Here is a 15,642-nt window from a genome sequence, read left to right as displayed (position 1 = left end):
AATTATAGGGGAAATCGGCTGGGAGCTGCTCAAAATGTTGTCTTAAGAGCCGGGTGTGGTGGTGCACGCTTGTAGTCCCAGCATTTGGGAGGCTGAGACCGAAGGATCATGGTTCGCGGACAGCCTTAGCTACTTTGTGAGGCCCTTTGCTACTCGGTGAGACCCTGTTTCAAAATAAAGAATAAAAATAGGGCAGGGGGTGTAGCTCGGAGGTCGAATGCCCCTGGGTTCCATACACACATACACACACACACACACACACACACAAATGTTATCTTAATAATAAAAAGATGTCTAGGAGCAAAAAGATGGGAGGAAGAAAGAAATGCTTCTCAGGTTTTGGATATTGTATTACATGAGATTTCTGGCACTGTTTGGATCATGAGCTAAGATAAAGCTTACAAAAGTGGTAGAGTAGAAATATAATTTTTTACTGCTAAGGATCCTCCCTTTCTCTTTTTATTGTTTAATAAGTAATAAATAATTTCTCACTCTTAAAGCAATTTTTGCCCTGGTCTTCAATTTCTTGCAGTTAAAAATTACATTCATTAATCTCAAGATTTAAAGGCTATTTTTTTTTTTTTTTTTGCGGGGGTTTGGTAATGGAACCCAGGGGCATTCAACCTCCGATCTACATCCCCTGCCCTACTTTTTATTCTTTATTTTGAAACAGGGTCTCACTAAGTTGCAGGGGGAGGAGGACCTCACTAAGTAGCTGAGGCTGTCTGCGAATCGGGATCTTTCTGTCTCAGCCTCCCAAATGCTGGGATTACATGCATGCACCACCATGCCCGGCTAATGGCTTTTTTTTTTTTTTTTTAAGCAAAGCTGTTTAGTAATATTTTTCTGTATTACATTCACAACCAGAAAATATGAAAGACTGAAAGTCTTAACAGTGGCTGTTCTATCCAGAGAGAAAAGTTGCTCTTCTCTCACAATATCTAAAGTCAATTAGCTTCTTTATTAATTTTTTATATCCAAAACAACAACCTGCAGCTGTGTTGTAAATAGTAATTGTTTATAATTAACTGTGTAAATTCAAAGTTACACAAACAATGATTCTCCTTATTACTTTTTACTTAGGTCTCCCAGGTAAAGGACTTCTGCATTCATTTACATAATAGTCAATTACAAGATACCTCTTGTGCTGTTTTTCTTTTAAATTGAATAAAAATACCTAGAGTTTTGATGTTTATCAGAATTATTCTTTTTATCTTTCACTTTGGTACAACCAATAGAGTCATAGTGAAAAAAGCCTTGAACAAGGAATCAGGAGATACAGATGTTATTAACTAGCCGTGTAGCCTTGGATGGTTAGTAACCTTTATATGACACTGGAATGAGACAAATGACCATTTGATCTCTTACTACTGTGAAAGTTTGTTCATTCCTCATGCTTCTCAATGCAGTGACATTTTTAATAACAGGAAACAAAATGAACATGAGCATCGTAAGTGGAAGCTAAAATGTAGGGCATAGGAGAATAATAGACTTATAATAAAACTGTCTTGCATTCCAGTTCTGGTCTTAACACATACCAGCTATTAATAGACCTCTTGACAAAATATTCAACTCCTCTGTGATTTTCCAGTTTCTATCTTTAAAATCAGGAATAATTCCTATCATGTAGGATTTATCATTATTACTGTTGTTATTTTGCCATGCTGGGAACTGAATGCAAGATCTCATGCATGCTAGGCAAGTTCTCTATCACTGAGCTACACCCCCAGCTGTTATGTCAGATTTCTGGTATTTAGAAGATTGGCCCATAATAGTTATACAACAAATTATATTTCTTTTTCCCCCTCAATAGACTTGGTGTGCCTAATACCTTTGACTCTTAGTCTACTCTATATTCTTCCAGCCAACTTAATAAGGAGCCTCTCACAAGCCTACCCTACAACTCATTTGTCTTTGGCAGGCCTACTTCTGACTTCCATTCAGAAAACAAGCCCATTCCAGAGAATGAGTAACTCACAAATGCAATGTATCTTTTAAGAAGGGTTTAATAAAACTTCACAAGTCAGGCAAAGAACCTGGAATATTATCTGGCGCATACACATTAGGTAAATGACAATTGGTGTTTTCTTGTATCTTAAAAATATTAGTATATGTATTAGCTTTCTGTTACTGTGATAAAATAACTAAGATAAACAGCTTATCCGGGAGAAAGTTTATTTTGGTTTACTGTTTCAGAGGTTTCTATGTTTAGTTGGCTTCCTTGCTTTTGGGCATGTGGTGAAATGTGGTGGGTGTAAATAGTGGAGGAAACTCCTCCTTTCATGGCAGCTGGGAGGGAGAGAAAAAAGGGAAGGGAAAAAAGAAAAGGAGAGAAGAAGGGAGAGAGGAGAGGGCCCCAATGTTACTTTCAAGAATACACCCTCTGTGGCCTAACTTCCTTCTTCTAGGCCCACCTTTTAAAGGTTCTGCCAGCTTTTAAACATACCACAGGCTTGGAACCAAGTCTGTCATGTGGGCCTTTAGAGGACATTCAAGATTCAAACTATAGCTCTGTCAATCTTGAATAGTCTTTTTTTTTCTTCTTTCTTTCTTTTTGGTGGTACCGGGGTTCCTGGAAGCCCTTCTACCTCCGGGATACACTCCCAGACCCATTTTTATATTTTTATTTTGGGAACAGGGTCTCTTAAGCCAGCGCGGCTGATTTCGAACCTGCGCGATCCTCCTGTTTCCACCTCCCAAGCGTGGGGATTACAAGCGTGGCCACCATGCCTGGCTGGAATAGTCTTTAAATTTTATTTTGGAAAAGCCAGGCATGATGGCGCACGCTTGTAATCCCAGTATTGGGGAAGCTGAGATAGGAGGATCACGGTTCTTGGATAGCCTCAGCTACTTAGTGAGGTCCTTTGCAACTCAGTGAGAGCCTGTTTCAAAATAAAGAATAAAAAATAGGGCTAGGGTTGTAGCTTGGAGGTAGAATGCCCCTGAGTTCCATACCCAGTGCCGCAGAAAAATAAAAAGGTATTTTCTTTTGCTGCCATTGAATAGATTCCAATGTTCTTATTACCCAAACCTTTACCTTTATAACTTGTTGGGGGAGTCAGCTGTGTGTGTGTGTGTGTGTGTGTGTGTGTGTGTGTGTGTGTGTTACTGGGGATGGAACCCAGGTGTGTGTGTGTGTGTGTGTGTGTGTGTGTGTGTGTGTGTGTGTTACTGGGGATGGAACCCAGGTGTGTGTGTGTGTGTGTGTGTGTGTTACTGGGGATGGAACCCAGGGCCTTTCTACCTCTGGGCTGCAGCACCCAGATCTATTTTATATGAGTATATTACACAATAAAGCATGTTACCATTTAAGAAAAAAATTTCTAAATGGATCAGAGCAGTGTAACTGCTGCTTTCATTTGGATCTGGAATCCCCCAAAGGCCCATGTGTTAAAGGCTTAGTTTCCAACCTTGGGCACTGTTGGGAGGTTGTGGAGCCTTTAGGAGGTAAAGATGCCTTTACCCAAGTTTACGGTGAGAATTGGGAGCAAATATTAACAAATAGATATATTTGGAAAATTTTCTTTCTGGCCTGAGAAGGAGCACATTTAAAGGTGCAACTAAGAAGGGTGCAATTGTTTCAGGAGTTAATACCATTTAAAAAGCAAAATACTTTGCACTAGGACAGTAGATCTCAGTCCATGATTGGTGGGCCCCATTGCTCTGAGCCTCTCCTGGTGTAGCACATGGTGGCAGTATATGACAAAACTCACCATATGGCCATGAATCGAAAACAGGAAGAGACTGGGATCCCCCAATCCTCTATTTTTTTTTGGTGGTACTGGGGGTGAAACCCAGAGGTTTTCTACCTCCAGGCTATGCTCCCAGATGTATTTATTTTATATTTTATTTGGAAACAAGGTCTCACTAAGTTTCTGAGAGCCTAAGTAGCTGAGGCTGGCTTTGAACCTGTGCGATCCTCCTGTCTCAGCCTCCCAAGTGTGGGGATTACAAGCATGCACCACCACGCCTGGTCCCCCAATCCTCTTTAAGGATGCTCCCAGTGACCTAAATCTTCCACTAGGTCCTTTCTCTTAAGGTCTCCACTACATCTCAATAATACCAAACTTGGGACCAAGCCTTTAACACATGGGCCTTTGAGGGGTATTCCAGATTGAAACCAAAATAGATATTACTCACTGGTTTTTGTTTGTTTGGTTTTTTATTCTTTTGTTGCTTTTGGTAATGAGGACTGAACCCAGGGACTTTCTACCTCCTAGCTACACCCTCCAACCCCAATCCTTTTTTATTTTGTATCAGGATCTCACTAAGTTGATAAGGTTGGCCTTGAATCTGTGGTATTCTTATCATAGCCTCCCAAGTACTGGGATTATAGGCATGTTCCACCATTCCTAACCACCATATTGTTTTGTATCTGAAACATATTGTTTTGTATCTGAAACTTGTCTTCTGTCTAGAATGTCCAGTTTATTTCTCTGATTCATTTTCCTGGGTGTTAACTCTTGGTTGACATTTAAATGTAGTTTAGATATTTTTTTATCCTCTAGTTTCCACTATATTAGGTACTTTCTTCTATCTATTCTATGAAATGCTGTTCAAAAATATAGTATGAAATATTGTGTGTGTGCATATCACAGTTTTGGGAAACATAAGCAATTTACCTTAGAATTTCTCAAAGCCTTTAATATGCTAAAGTATATCAGCATTCTGCAACAGAGTTATGAAATATTTTCCAAACAATACTGAAGTACTTAATTGAGCTGTTTTCAGTTTCCAGATTCTTGTTTTTTCATTTTTTCATTTTCACATCAGCTGTGTGTGTTTGTGGGGGGGGGTGTTCCACACATATGTAAGTATCCTTTCATTCTTTTCAGGGTATTATATAAATTTACAGTCTCCTTTTCACTGTCAATTTTTTTTTTTGAGCTTTTCTGTTTTGGCTTCTTGAGTTTGGTGCATTCCTTTCATAGTTTTGTTTTATTTAAACCTTTATGATCTCATTTCATTTAGATTCCCTATTGACTTATTTATGAGTACTTTTTCTGATTTCTATAGCTTGCCTCTGGTGATGAAGGAAAAAAATGACTTGTTCTTATATGGGGCGAGCTGATAGTTGTCTTCTGGAAATGAAGAGTTTCTGGAAGTTAGTAGCTTCCTTGAGGTTAGTAACTTCCTGAGATACTGCTACCTTAGAGGCTATCTTATCATGGTTGGTTTTTTTTTTTTTTTTTTTTTTTTTAATCCCAGTACTAGGATCCAGCCCAGGGCCTTGTGCAAGCTGCACAAGCATTCTAACATTCTACCACAGAGCCATTTACCCAACCTTTTTCATTTTTATTTTATTTTGAAACAGGGTTTTGCTAAATTACCCAGGCTGACCTTGAATTTAACAATCCTCTTACCTCTGCCTCTTTAGTGACTGGGATTATAGGCCTGTGCTACAAAGTCCTGCTTTCACTGTATTATTTTGAATGCAAGTAGTTTTACTGTTTGTAGGTTGGAAGAACAGGAAAAAGAGGAGAGTTACCTGTTTAATCTACCTGCTACATATATCACCCCATTCATTCCCCTGAGAAATGCTCTTGCCCTTCCCTCCCTGTGTACTTTCTTGGTTTGCACTGACTTGATTCAAAGGCTTGGAGAACCTTCAGATTGCTCCTAACTTTGTATTGTTCTTATATTTTCGGTCACTATTACTTTCTATATTTACTTTCTTTTTTCTTTATTATCATTCTATTCCTTAAACCTAATCCCATCTTTTATCTTTTAGTACTTCCTCAAAATTTGTCTGCTATGGTAGTATTTGCTTTTCAGCACTATTATGGATTTAATATTTTATAGAGGTATACATAGGAAAGGAAAATGATCTAGTCTCCATTTGCTTTCTTTTTTTTATTTTTGGTGGTACTAGGGTTCCTGGAAACCCTTCTACCTCCGGGCTACACTCCCAGACCTATTTTATATTTTTATTTGGAAACAGGGTCTCTTAAACCAGCAAGGCTGGCTTCTAACCTGCGACAAGTGTGGGGATTACAAGCGTGTGCCATCACACCCGGTGTTCCATTTGCTTTCTTTAAGTATATGAATTCTTTACTTGCAGGGCATTACCTAGCACTGTAGGAAATGCTTATTATCTTAAATTGGTCTCTTTTTAAAAAAGCCTTTTGATTTTCACATTAAGCTGTGTCCTCCTTCAGAGCAAAGACCACCCTATATTCATGTCTGTTTTACCATTTTCTTTTGAGATGTTGGATAAATGGCACCTGTCTAGTTGAACTCTTGTCTTAGAAAATTCAAGTTTCCACAAAATAGAAGCCAAACAGTAAATGCTATTTTATTTTATAAAGAATATTTTAACCCATAACTGATGCCTCAATTGGTATCATCAAAGAAGTGAGAATACCAGTTATTTATATATTCTAATAAAGTTGTCTATTCTAGTTTTATATAGCCCCGTAAAGATTCAGAGGCACTGAGGTAAAACCATAGTATTTCTCTTCTTTCAGAAAATCTAGAGAATAAAATTATTAATGGAAGGCCATTTATATTTTCTATTATGTTATGATTACATTATTATTTTTAAATATGTATGTGTGTATGTATTTGTGTTTATTTACATTCAAAGTAGTACCACTGGTAGAGCACATGCTTAGCCAGTGTTTGAACTCAGGGATTGAGCCTAACCAGCAAAAAAATGACCAATGTCAGCATAAGGATATGTTTATTATAGTGTGATTTATAAAAGTAAAAATTGTAAACAGTCTAAATATGTATAAGTAGAGAATAGGTTAACTAATAGCATAATATATTAGAACATTATGCAGATATTAAAAGTGATAATATAAAATAACATTATTGATGTAAATCCAGGAAGATAATTACAATAAACTATTGAGTAGAAAAAGAGCATGTTACAAAATTGTATGTATAACATAATTGTATTTTTATTGTAGATATGTAAATGTAAAAATATTAGAAAGTTATACACCATTATGTTTCTATGTCTATCTTGGTGGTGAGAGATTTTTAAGTTATTTATAGTTCTTTTGCTTGATCTTTCTTTTTATTTATTTATTTTTTTTGGGGGGGGTGGTACTGGGGGGTGGAACCCAGAGGGTTTTTACCTCCGGGCTACACTCCCAGACCTATTTTCTATTTTATTTGGAAAAAGGGTCTCGCTAAGTTGCCAAGAGCCTCACTAAAGTAGCTGAGGCTGGCTTCAAACCTGTGCGATCCTCCTGTCTCAGCCTCCCAAGCGCTGGGATTACAAGCATGGGCCACCACGCCTGGCTTGATCTTTCTTTTTAATGGAAATAGTTTTAGAATGTTTTTGAGTTTTTAAAATAGCAAAATATTTAATATCATATAAGTAATGAATATTCAAGGAGGGATTCTTATTTAAATTAAGTAAAACAGTTAAATAATTGCTGTTTTGTCTAGTGCAGCTATTAAAAATTATTACTAGATTGCCATGATTAATTTATTTTGAAATTTGTTGATGGTTCAGTCTATATTAATAATATAAGTATCACCTTCTGTTATATTTGATACTTCATTTGTGTAGAAGACATTAAAAAAAAATGTCAAGAGTTTATCTGGGGGAAATGGATTGGACATCCTAACTGAAAAATTTAAGTAACAACTATTTTAACCAAGTTCATTTTAATATATTTTCTGTGAAAAAAAATTCAGATAGTGCCTGAAAACCTGATGAATTAAAACTTTAATACAGCAACGTCAGACAGGGTCCAAATTAGATGCATGTTCTAGGTGCATCTGCTGGCAATTTTATAGTCATCAAGGACCCAAGCGCCCTCTTTCTTTGTGCTTACCTGTCCCTAGCACATGACCCCTGTTCTCAGGGTCACTCAAGGTCCAAAATAGCAATTACAAGTGTATCAGATCTAAGCAGGTAGTATGAAGGCAAGAAGAGCAAAATAAGCTCATTCCAATTTTTTATGCTTTTGTTCCACTTTCAAATGCTTTTTTGGAAATATACCCCACAACTGTCCTATATATTTTACTAGTTGGAGCATAACTAGTTATAAGAAAGACTAGTACATTGCTGTCCAGAATAAAATCAGCTTCTCTTACTTTGGAAGGAGAATATTTGTTTTTGGAAAGCAGCCAGCAGCCTCTATCATAAGACTACAGGAAATACTCATCCAGACTTTTAAGTTTAAGCTGTTAAGACCTAGGCGTTCCCATCTGTCTGTGTATAACTGGATAGGGGCAGATTTATAAACAGAACCCAGATGTCTTTCTGACCTGTACTAACAGAAGCATCACAATTGCTTCTACTAATGGCAAATAGGATAAAATGATAGTGAATCAATCTATATCAATACAAGAGTTTTTACTTGCCTGTTTGTCTCAGCATCCCTATCCCTTGAATAGTTCAGAATATCATTGCCTGCTTATTTGACAGGTCTTTCTATGATAATTTTTCTTTCAAGATATAAGATACACAGGCTATCCAGATTCTGTGATTAATATTAAAAATACTTTTTGTAGGCTGTAGCATTTAACTTTTTTTTTTTCAATACTGGGGGTGGAACCCAAGGGCATTTCTACCTCCAAGCTACACCCCCAGTCCTGTTTTTTATTCTTTATTTTGAAACAGGGTCTCACTGAGGCGCAAAGGGCCTTGCTAAGTAGCTGAGGTTGTCTGTGAACCGTGATCCTCCTGTCTCAGCCCCCCATATGCTGGAATTACAAATGTGGACCACCATGCCCAGCTTTAACATTTGTTTTAACATTTATGGTTTTATAACTTTGGTTGATATTTTATTTTCTTTCAAAAATTTTCTTACAGTATAGCTGAAATACAGAAAGATGTGGAATACAGACTGCCATTCACCATAAACAACCTAACAATTAACATTAATATGTGAGTAGAATTATATCTTATTTTTTCATGTAATAGAAATTAAATAGTTTTCTACCTCTTAGTTACTATTAGAGGTAAGCTGCTTAAATTGAATTTATATTAAGTAACTACAGTTTATAAAATGGTATGCAATTTAGTGAAATAAAAATGTTTAAAGATATCACTGGCTGGTGCATGCTTGTAATACCAGCATTCGGGTGGTGGAGACCTGAGGATTGTGTTTAACAGCCAGCCTCAGCTACTTAGCAAGGCCCTCCCAACTCAGTGAGACGCTGTTTCAAAAAATAAGACTAAAAAAGAAAATAGGGCTGGGGATGTAGCTCGGAGGTAGAATGCCCCTGGGTTTTATCCCCAGTACTGCAATAAATAAATAAATAAATCACTGTAATTTATATTGTCATAGAAAGAAACTGTAAAAAAGGAAATGTGATGCAGGCCTGTAATTCCAGTATGTGAGAGGCTGAGAGAGGAGGATCACAGGTTCATGATGAGCCTCAGCAATTTAGTGAGGCCTTCTGCAACTTAGTTAGATCCTATCTCAAAATAAAAAAATAAAATAAAGTAGGGCTGGAGTATAGCTCAGAGGTAGAGTGCCTCTGGGCTTAATCTCCACTACACTAAATAAGTAAATAAATAGTGCTGGGGTTGTAGCTCAGAGTTAGAACACTCCTGGTTTCAATTCCCAATAACCCTCCCCCACACCCACACTCACAAAGTGCAATTAACAGGTATGATAATAATCTTTGTGATAATAATTGTTTTCATTGATTAGCACTAGTTTTAGCTAGAGGCAGGCTAAAAGATGATAATGACAAAGGGGTCATGTATGGAAAACCTTTTTAAATAGATTCACCTTTACATCAGAAACAATTTCAGCCATTACTATACTACATTTATCAGGAAATTCAAGCCTGTTTTTTTTTGCTAAGTATTTTTAGGGAAAAGTTAAAAATATATAAAATTAAAAGTTAAAAATATGATCATGAGGTTTTAAGTCAAACCGAAGTTGGGTTAAGTGATTGCTGAAGTATTTGTTTAGCAGACTATCATTCATTAATAATGCAATTAGACTAATAATAATTGTTATTACACTAATAATTCAATTATTAGACTTTCGTGTGACTAAATTAAGTTACTACTTCAGAGGAAGTATTTGGGCCAGGTCAGAAGTTACTAATTTGGAGACAAGAATTATCTCTTCTTCATCTTCACATCCTCGTTGCCAACAGAGTACCTTCATCTATGATGCTTTACTTGTGTGAGAGAATATAAGCATGATCCTATAACTATCTGTTTGTGATCCATGATAGTTGCATTAATGAATATAAACATGATCATTTAACTGTGCCAAGCATTAAGCTGTGTTAACATATATGAGCTTTATGAATCCTCATAGCAGCCCTGCAGATAATTAAGAAAAATTACAGACAAATGGTTAGTAGTGTAGTCAGGATACAAACCAGATTGGTGGGCTCCAAAGGCCATTTGTTGCCTCTTTTGCCAAACTAGTTTGAAAATCTTTCTTTAAACAAGTGAAGTAGTTTTATTTCTCATCAGATTGCCTGGTAAAATGATGTAGGAGAGTCCAAGAAGAACAAGTTTCCTTGCTGATATTGCTATCAATAAATAGTTTTCTGAGCCAACAGGGGAACAGAGAAGCAATTTAAAGGGAAATATTTTGTGTTTTAGAGATTTGGAAAACAGGGCTCTATATTTCAGTGGACTCCCATTTTCTAGGGCTTACTCTTCTAATTTTAATTTTATAATACTTAAAAACAGTTAAATTTTTTACTTTTTTGTATTAAGACTTTACTTGGAACCATGTGACTAATCTCAAAGCTGGGAGAGAGATGTTTGTTGTTGTTGTTTTTGTTTATGGTACTAAAATTTGTTTTGTAGCCAGTCATGGTGTTGTACACTTGTATAGCTCAGATGTAGAATGCCTCTGGGTTCCATCCCCAGTACTGTAAAAAAAAAAAAAAATTGTTTTGTTTTGAAACAAAGTCTTTTTTTATTTTATTTTATTTTTTTGGTGGTATTGGAGTTCCTGGAGGCCCTTCTACCTCCGGGCTACACTCCCAGACCTATTTTTATACTTTTATTTGGAAACAGGGTCTCTTAAGCCAGCAAGGCTGGCTTCGAACCAGCGCGATCCTCCTGTCTCCGCCTCCCAAGCACAGGGATTACAAGCGTGCGCCACCACGCCTGGAACAAGACCTGAAACAAGGTCTTTCTAGGTTGCTGAGAGTATCGCTAAGATGCTAAGGCTGGTCTTAAACCCATGACTTTCCTGTCTCAGCCTCCTAAGTGCTGGAATTACAGGTATGTGGTGCCATGCCTGGCTGGAGAGAAATATTAACTGGGACATTTACAAGGGACTTAGATAGAACCAAAGTGTAATGACAGCCTACAGCATTCCAATCTTAGTATGTTCCATTTTATATAGTTACTTTTTAGAAGTAGAATATGGAAATAATTTAGAAGTAGATATGGAAATAATTCTTCAAAAGTAAATACACACATACACACAAAGTGTATGACCAGAACCTGTGACCCAATGAGTAGCCAGACTGGCTTTGTATGATTCACCTGATCTCCCTAACGCATGATCTGATTTTTACCTTAGACTTTAAATAGCTTGGTGCATTGTATTTGAAAACAATTCATTGGAATGGTTTTTCAACTCAAGGTACCCATATTCCGCATTAAGAAAGCTTTACAGTGTTGAATCATTGTATAGTCTTATTGCCAAAGTGTTACCTTTTGTATATTTCAGTTGATTTTACTACTAAATTATTAATTCTCATAAAGTATGAAAATTTTATTTGCTTTTAACTAACTTTGGCCTATAATAATGACTATATAATTTAACATTTGTTGTTTTTGTTTTTCATCTATTATGCTTTTATCAGATTACTTCCTCCTCAATTTCCTCAGGAAAAACCAGTCATCAGTGTTTTTCCGCCAATACGACATCACTTAATGGATAAACAAGGCGTATATGTTACTTCTCCATTAGTAAGCAATGTATGTATATGGTATAGTTTATTTTAAAGTAATATAACAAGTGTATTATTCGCTTACTAAATATTTGTAAAACCTGAACTACATGTAAAATTTCATTTTGGAATCAGTAATTTTTCAAAAAAATGTAGATAATATTGTGTTTACTTAAGATTGTATCTTTAAGTTCTCAGATATTATATGGTTGACATAAAGGACTATAACCTAAATGTACTTGCAGCATTTATCTTTGAATTCATGAACTCTCAGAAATAGTGAAATGTAGAATTACATTAGCTCCATTATTGAACAAATAGACTTTTATGAGAAAAGGTTGTAGGTTGTGGATTGCTATTAAGTTGATTTTACAGTACTCTGCTTTTCTGGTAATTCTTGACCTGCAAAAGTGAATTAAAATTTATAATGACAGCCAGGCATGGTGACACTCGCTTATGATCCCAGTACTTGAGAGGCTGAGACAGAAGGATTGCAGGTTCTTGACCAGCCTCAGCTACCTGTTTCAAAATGAAGAATAAAAAATAGAATTGGAAGTGTAGCTCAGAGGTAGGATGCCACTATGTTCAATCCACAGTACTGCAAAAAAAAAAAAAAAAAGATTTACAAGACAGTTTTGAAAGTGGTACTGGGAATAGAACTCAGGGGCCCTCTACCTCCTGGGAACACTCCCAGACCTATTTTATGTTTTATTTCGAAACAGGGTCTTACTAAGTTGCTGAGAGCTTCACTGAGTAGCTGAGGCTGGCTTCAAACTTATGTGATCCTCTTGTCTCAGCCTCCCAAGCGTGGAGATTACAAGCGTGCGCCACCATGCCTGACTTGAAAGTGAATTTAATCTTTATTACTATTACTTTTCAGTTTACAATGCACTCAGATCTTGGGAAAATTATTCAAAGTCTATTGGATGAGTTCTGGAAGAATCCTCCAGTTTTAGCTCCTACTTCAACAGCATTTCCATAGTAAGTATATTTATAACATATAAAAACTTTTGCATATATTTTTGTTTATCATAGAAGTCAAACTAGTTTTGAAAAATCAAATGATGTTAAAAGATAACCCTCTAATTCCCATACCCAGCCTTCATACAAATACATCCACATCTTTCAAAGATAACTGAGTTATCTTTTAGCTATTTCTTTAAATAGTTATCTTTATCTTTGTGATTAATGCTGCTATTTCTTGATTCTTTCATTGTAGATATTATTTATTAACCTATTATAGATGAGGGTTTTAGCTATATTTCCCAAAACTTCCCTCCTTCTCATTCGGCCATTGAAATTATATCATGACTTTTACATAATCCCCTATTTGATGTTTTATTACCTTAACTCTGAAAATATTTATTGCAGACTAAGAATGTAACCATTTTTACTTTTTTTCTGGGATTAATAGCTACCTCAGTTGTCCATTGGTTGTTTCCTTAGATCTTCTTAATTTTCTAGATCTTAAAATTTAAGATCTTAAATTTCCACAGCACATTTAGCAGTTCTGAAAACTATTTGTTAGCCAATTTTTTTCACATCATAATAATCAGGTAATCTCTAGGTTCCATGTATTTTTGGTTTTCTCTTTTGTTCTTGCAGACAACACTCCACTTTTTTTTTACTCCATTCTGAGTTGCTCTCTGACTATTGCACACTTCGCATCCAGGAACCTTCCTTCCATGTCTTCTTGGGATTTTTCTTTGCTCTTTCTTGTATTGGATTTCCCATTGCTTGGATTTTATGTTATTCTATTAGGCTACCTCCTAGTTTCATGGTTTACTGCCTTGTAGTTACTGAGTAAAGATATATTCAAGTTACTTAAAATGCTTAACAAATTATCCTTGAACTTGTGGTTAAAATAATGACGTTTTTCTTTATGAATCTAAAATTTAGTTAGCGACAAGTGGTGGTTGCTTTTTTTGTTCCACTTTTGCGTTAGCTGGCATGGCTTGAAGCCTGGGATTGAGTTATCCAAAAGCTCACTTAATTCTAATATCTGACAGTTACTCTTGACCAGTAGTGGAACCTCAGTGGAGGCTGTTGTCTGACTGCTCTGTGTGGCCTAGTCTTCCCATGTTAGGTTTTAAGTGTAAGCATCCTAGGAGAAAGTTCAAACCAACCAAGTGGAAAAGAAATCATCTGTTTTGATGTAGGCCTGAATGTCACTCATATTATTTCTGCTGCATTTTAAGGTCCCACCTAAATTGAAAGAGGAAGAGAAATAGACTGTATCCTTCAATAAGGTAGCAGAGTTCAGGAAGAGCATGTGAGACTGGTAATCTTGTGGTAGCAATTTTGGAAAATACAGTCTATCACAGTTCTGGCCACTAGAATCCCCCTTTCCTGTAGATGAAAATACATCCAATCCCTTCCCCAACCCTTTCTTCTTTATGAAACTCCTTTTAAGTTTAATATTATTGCTCTTACTACTATCTTATTTTTTCTTTTCTTTTTTTTTTTTTTGTGGTACTGGGGATTGAACCTGGGGCATTCTACCTCTGAGCTACCCCAGCTTTATTTTATTTTTATATTTTTGAAACGGGGTCTCAGACTTAGACTTAATACTTAACTAAATTGATGAGAGTCTCACACTTGCTGATGATGTCCTCAAACCTGTGATCTTCCTGTCTCAGCCTCTCAAGTACTGAAATTACAAGCATGTGCCACCATACCTGGCTCAAGTATCTGTCTGATATTCTTACTGCTATGTGTATATTCTTACTCTTCCAAGATTTTTTTTTGCTGCATTTCTGAGTCCTTCTATTTAATTTCTAAGAACCTTTTCTTGTTTAGCAGTCAGATAGGATTTTTGACACTGCTTGCAAATTTCCTCCATCAGCTCATTCAGTTTATTAGGTAGCTCAGCCTTCTCCCTGCACTTTTGCCTCCCTATTACCTATGTCCCAGAATCCCAAGTCTTTATTTTTGGATAAGGAGTTTGGATATACCTTATTCCAAAACTATATTTCCTATGTTCTGTAGTGGTAGGGTTGGCTATAAACTTACACTTTTTTTTTTTTTTTTTTTTTTTTTTGCAGGCCTGGGGATGGAACTCAGAGGCATTTGACCTCCGAGTTATACCCCCTGCCCAATTTTTTATTCTTTATTTTGAAACAGGGTCTCAACTGAGTTGCAAAGGGCCTCACTAAGGAGGTGAGGCTGTCCTCGAACCGCAATCCTCTGGTCTCAGCCTCCCAAATGCTGGGATTATAAGCGTGCACCACCACGCCAAAAAATCCACTTACTCAATTTGAAGTAATTTTATGGGTTCTATCTGTTACTGAGTAAAAAAAAAAAAAAAAAAAAATCAGCCAGTTGTGGTAGCACATGCTTGTAATCCCAGTACTTGAGAGGCTGAGATAGGAGGATCACAGGTTTGCTGCCAGCTTCAGCTACTTAGTGGGACACTCTACAACTTAGACCCTGTTTCAAAATAAAGAATAAAAAATGTTTTTTTTTTTTAAAATTCTTTATTTAGGGGCTATAGCTCAGAGGTAGAATGCCCCTGGGTTAAATCTGTAGTACCTAAAAAAACAAAACAAACAAAAAGTGAGATTCAGAATTATAAATTGTATATTCAGAGATAACACATACTCTTTCAAGTTGGTTATATTATTTCTAAATAACTTATTAATACTTACCATTAATACTTTTAGATGAAAGTAAAGTCTTAATATAAAGATGAAAAGATGAGCTATTATTTGAAATGAATAAGTTTACCAGAAAACTTTTTTTTTTTGTGTGTGTGTGTGTGTGTGTGTGTGTGGTAGTGGGGGTGGAACCCAG

The 15,642-nt window shown here is 36.2% G+C and overlaps 1 protein-coding gene across 3 annotated transcripts in view; it reads left to right on the top strand.

Annotated features, from left to right (window-relative positions):
* VPS37A (VPS37A subunit of ESCRT-I) overlaps positions 1-15,642 on the top strand; it is a gene marked incomplete at both ends in the record, with an annotated part of 37,869 nt that overhangs the window by 4,713 nt on the left and 17,514 nt on the right. For 2 of the 3 annotated variants that reach the window (XM_080709694.1, XM_080709693.1), the window contains 3 exons: positions 8,777-8,851; positions 11,764-11,878; positions 12,731-12,831. In XM_080709694.1, coding sequence (XP_080565820.1) covers positions 8,777-8,851; positions 11,764-11,878; positions 12,731-12,831 — 291 coding nt within the window. The remainder of the gene's footprint in view (positions 1-8,776; positions 8,852-11,763; positions 11,879-12,730; positions 12,832-15,642) is intronic. The other variant, XM_080709695.1, reaches the window with a different exon arrangement.

Source organism: Muscardinus avellanarius (genome assembly GCF_963383645.1).
Source record: "Muscardinus avellanarius genome assembly, chromosome: 14".
NCBI lineage: Eukaryota > Metazoa > Chordata > Mammalia > Rodentia > Gliridae > Muscardinus > Muscardinus avellanarius.
This window is presented reverse-complemented; position numbering and strand designations above follow the sequence as displayed.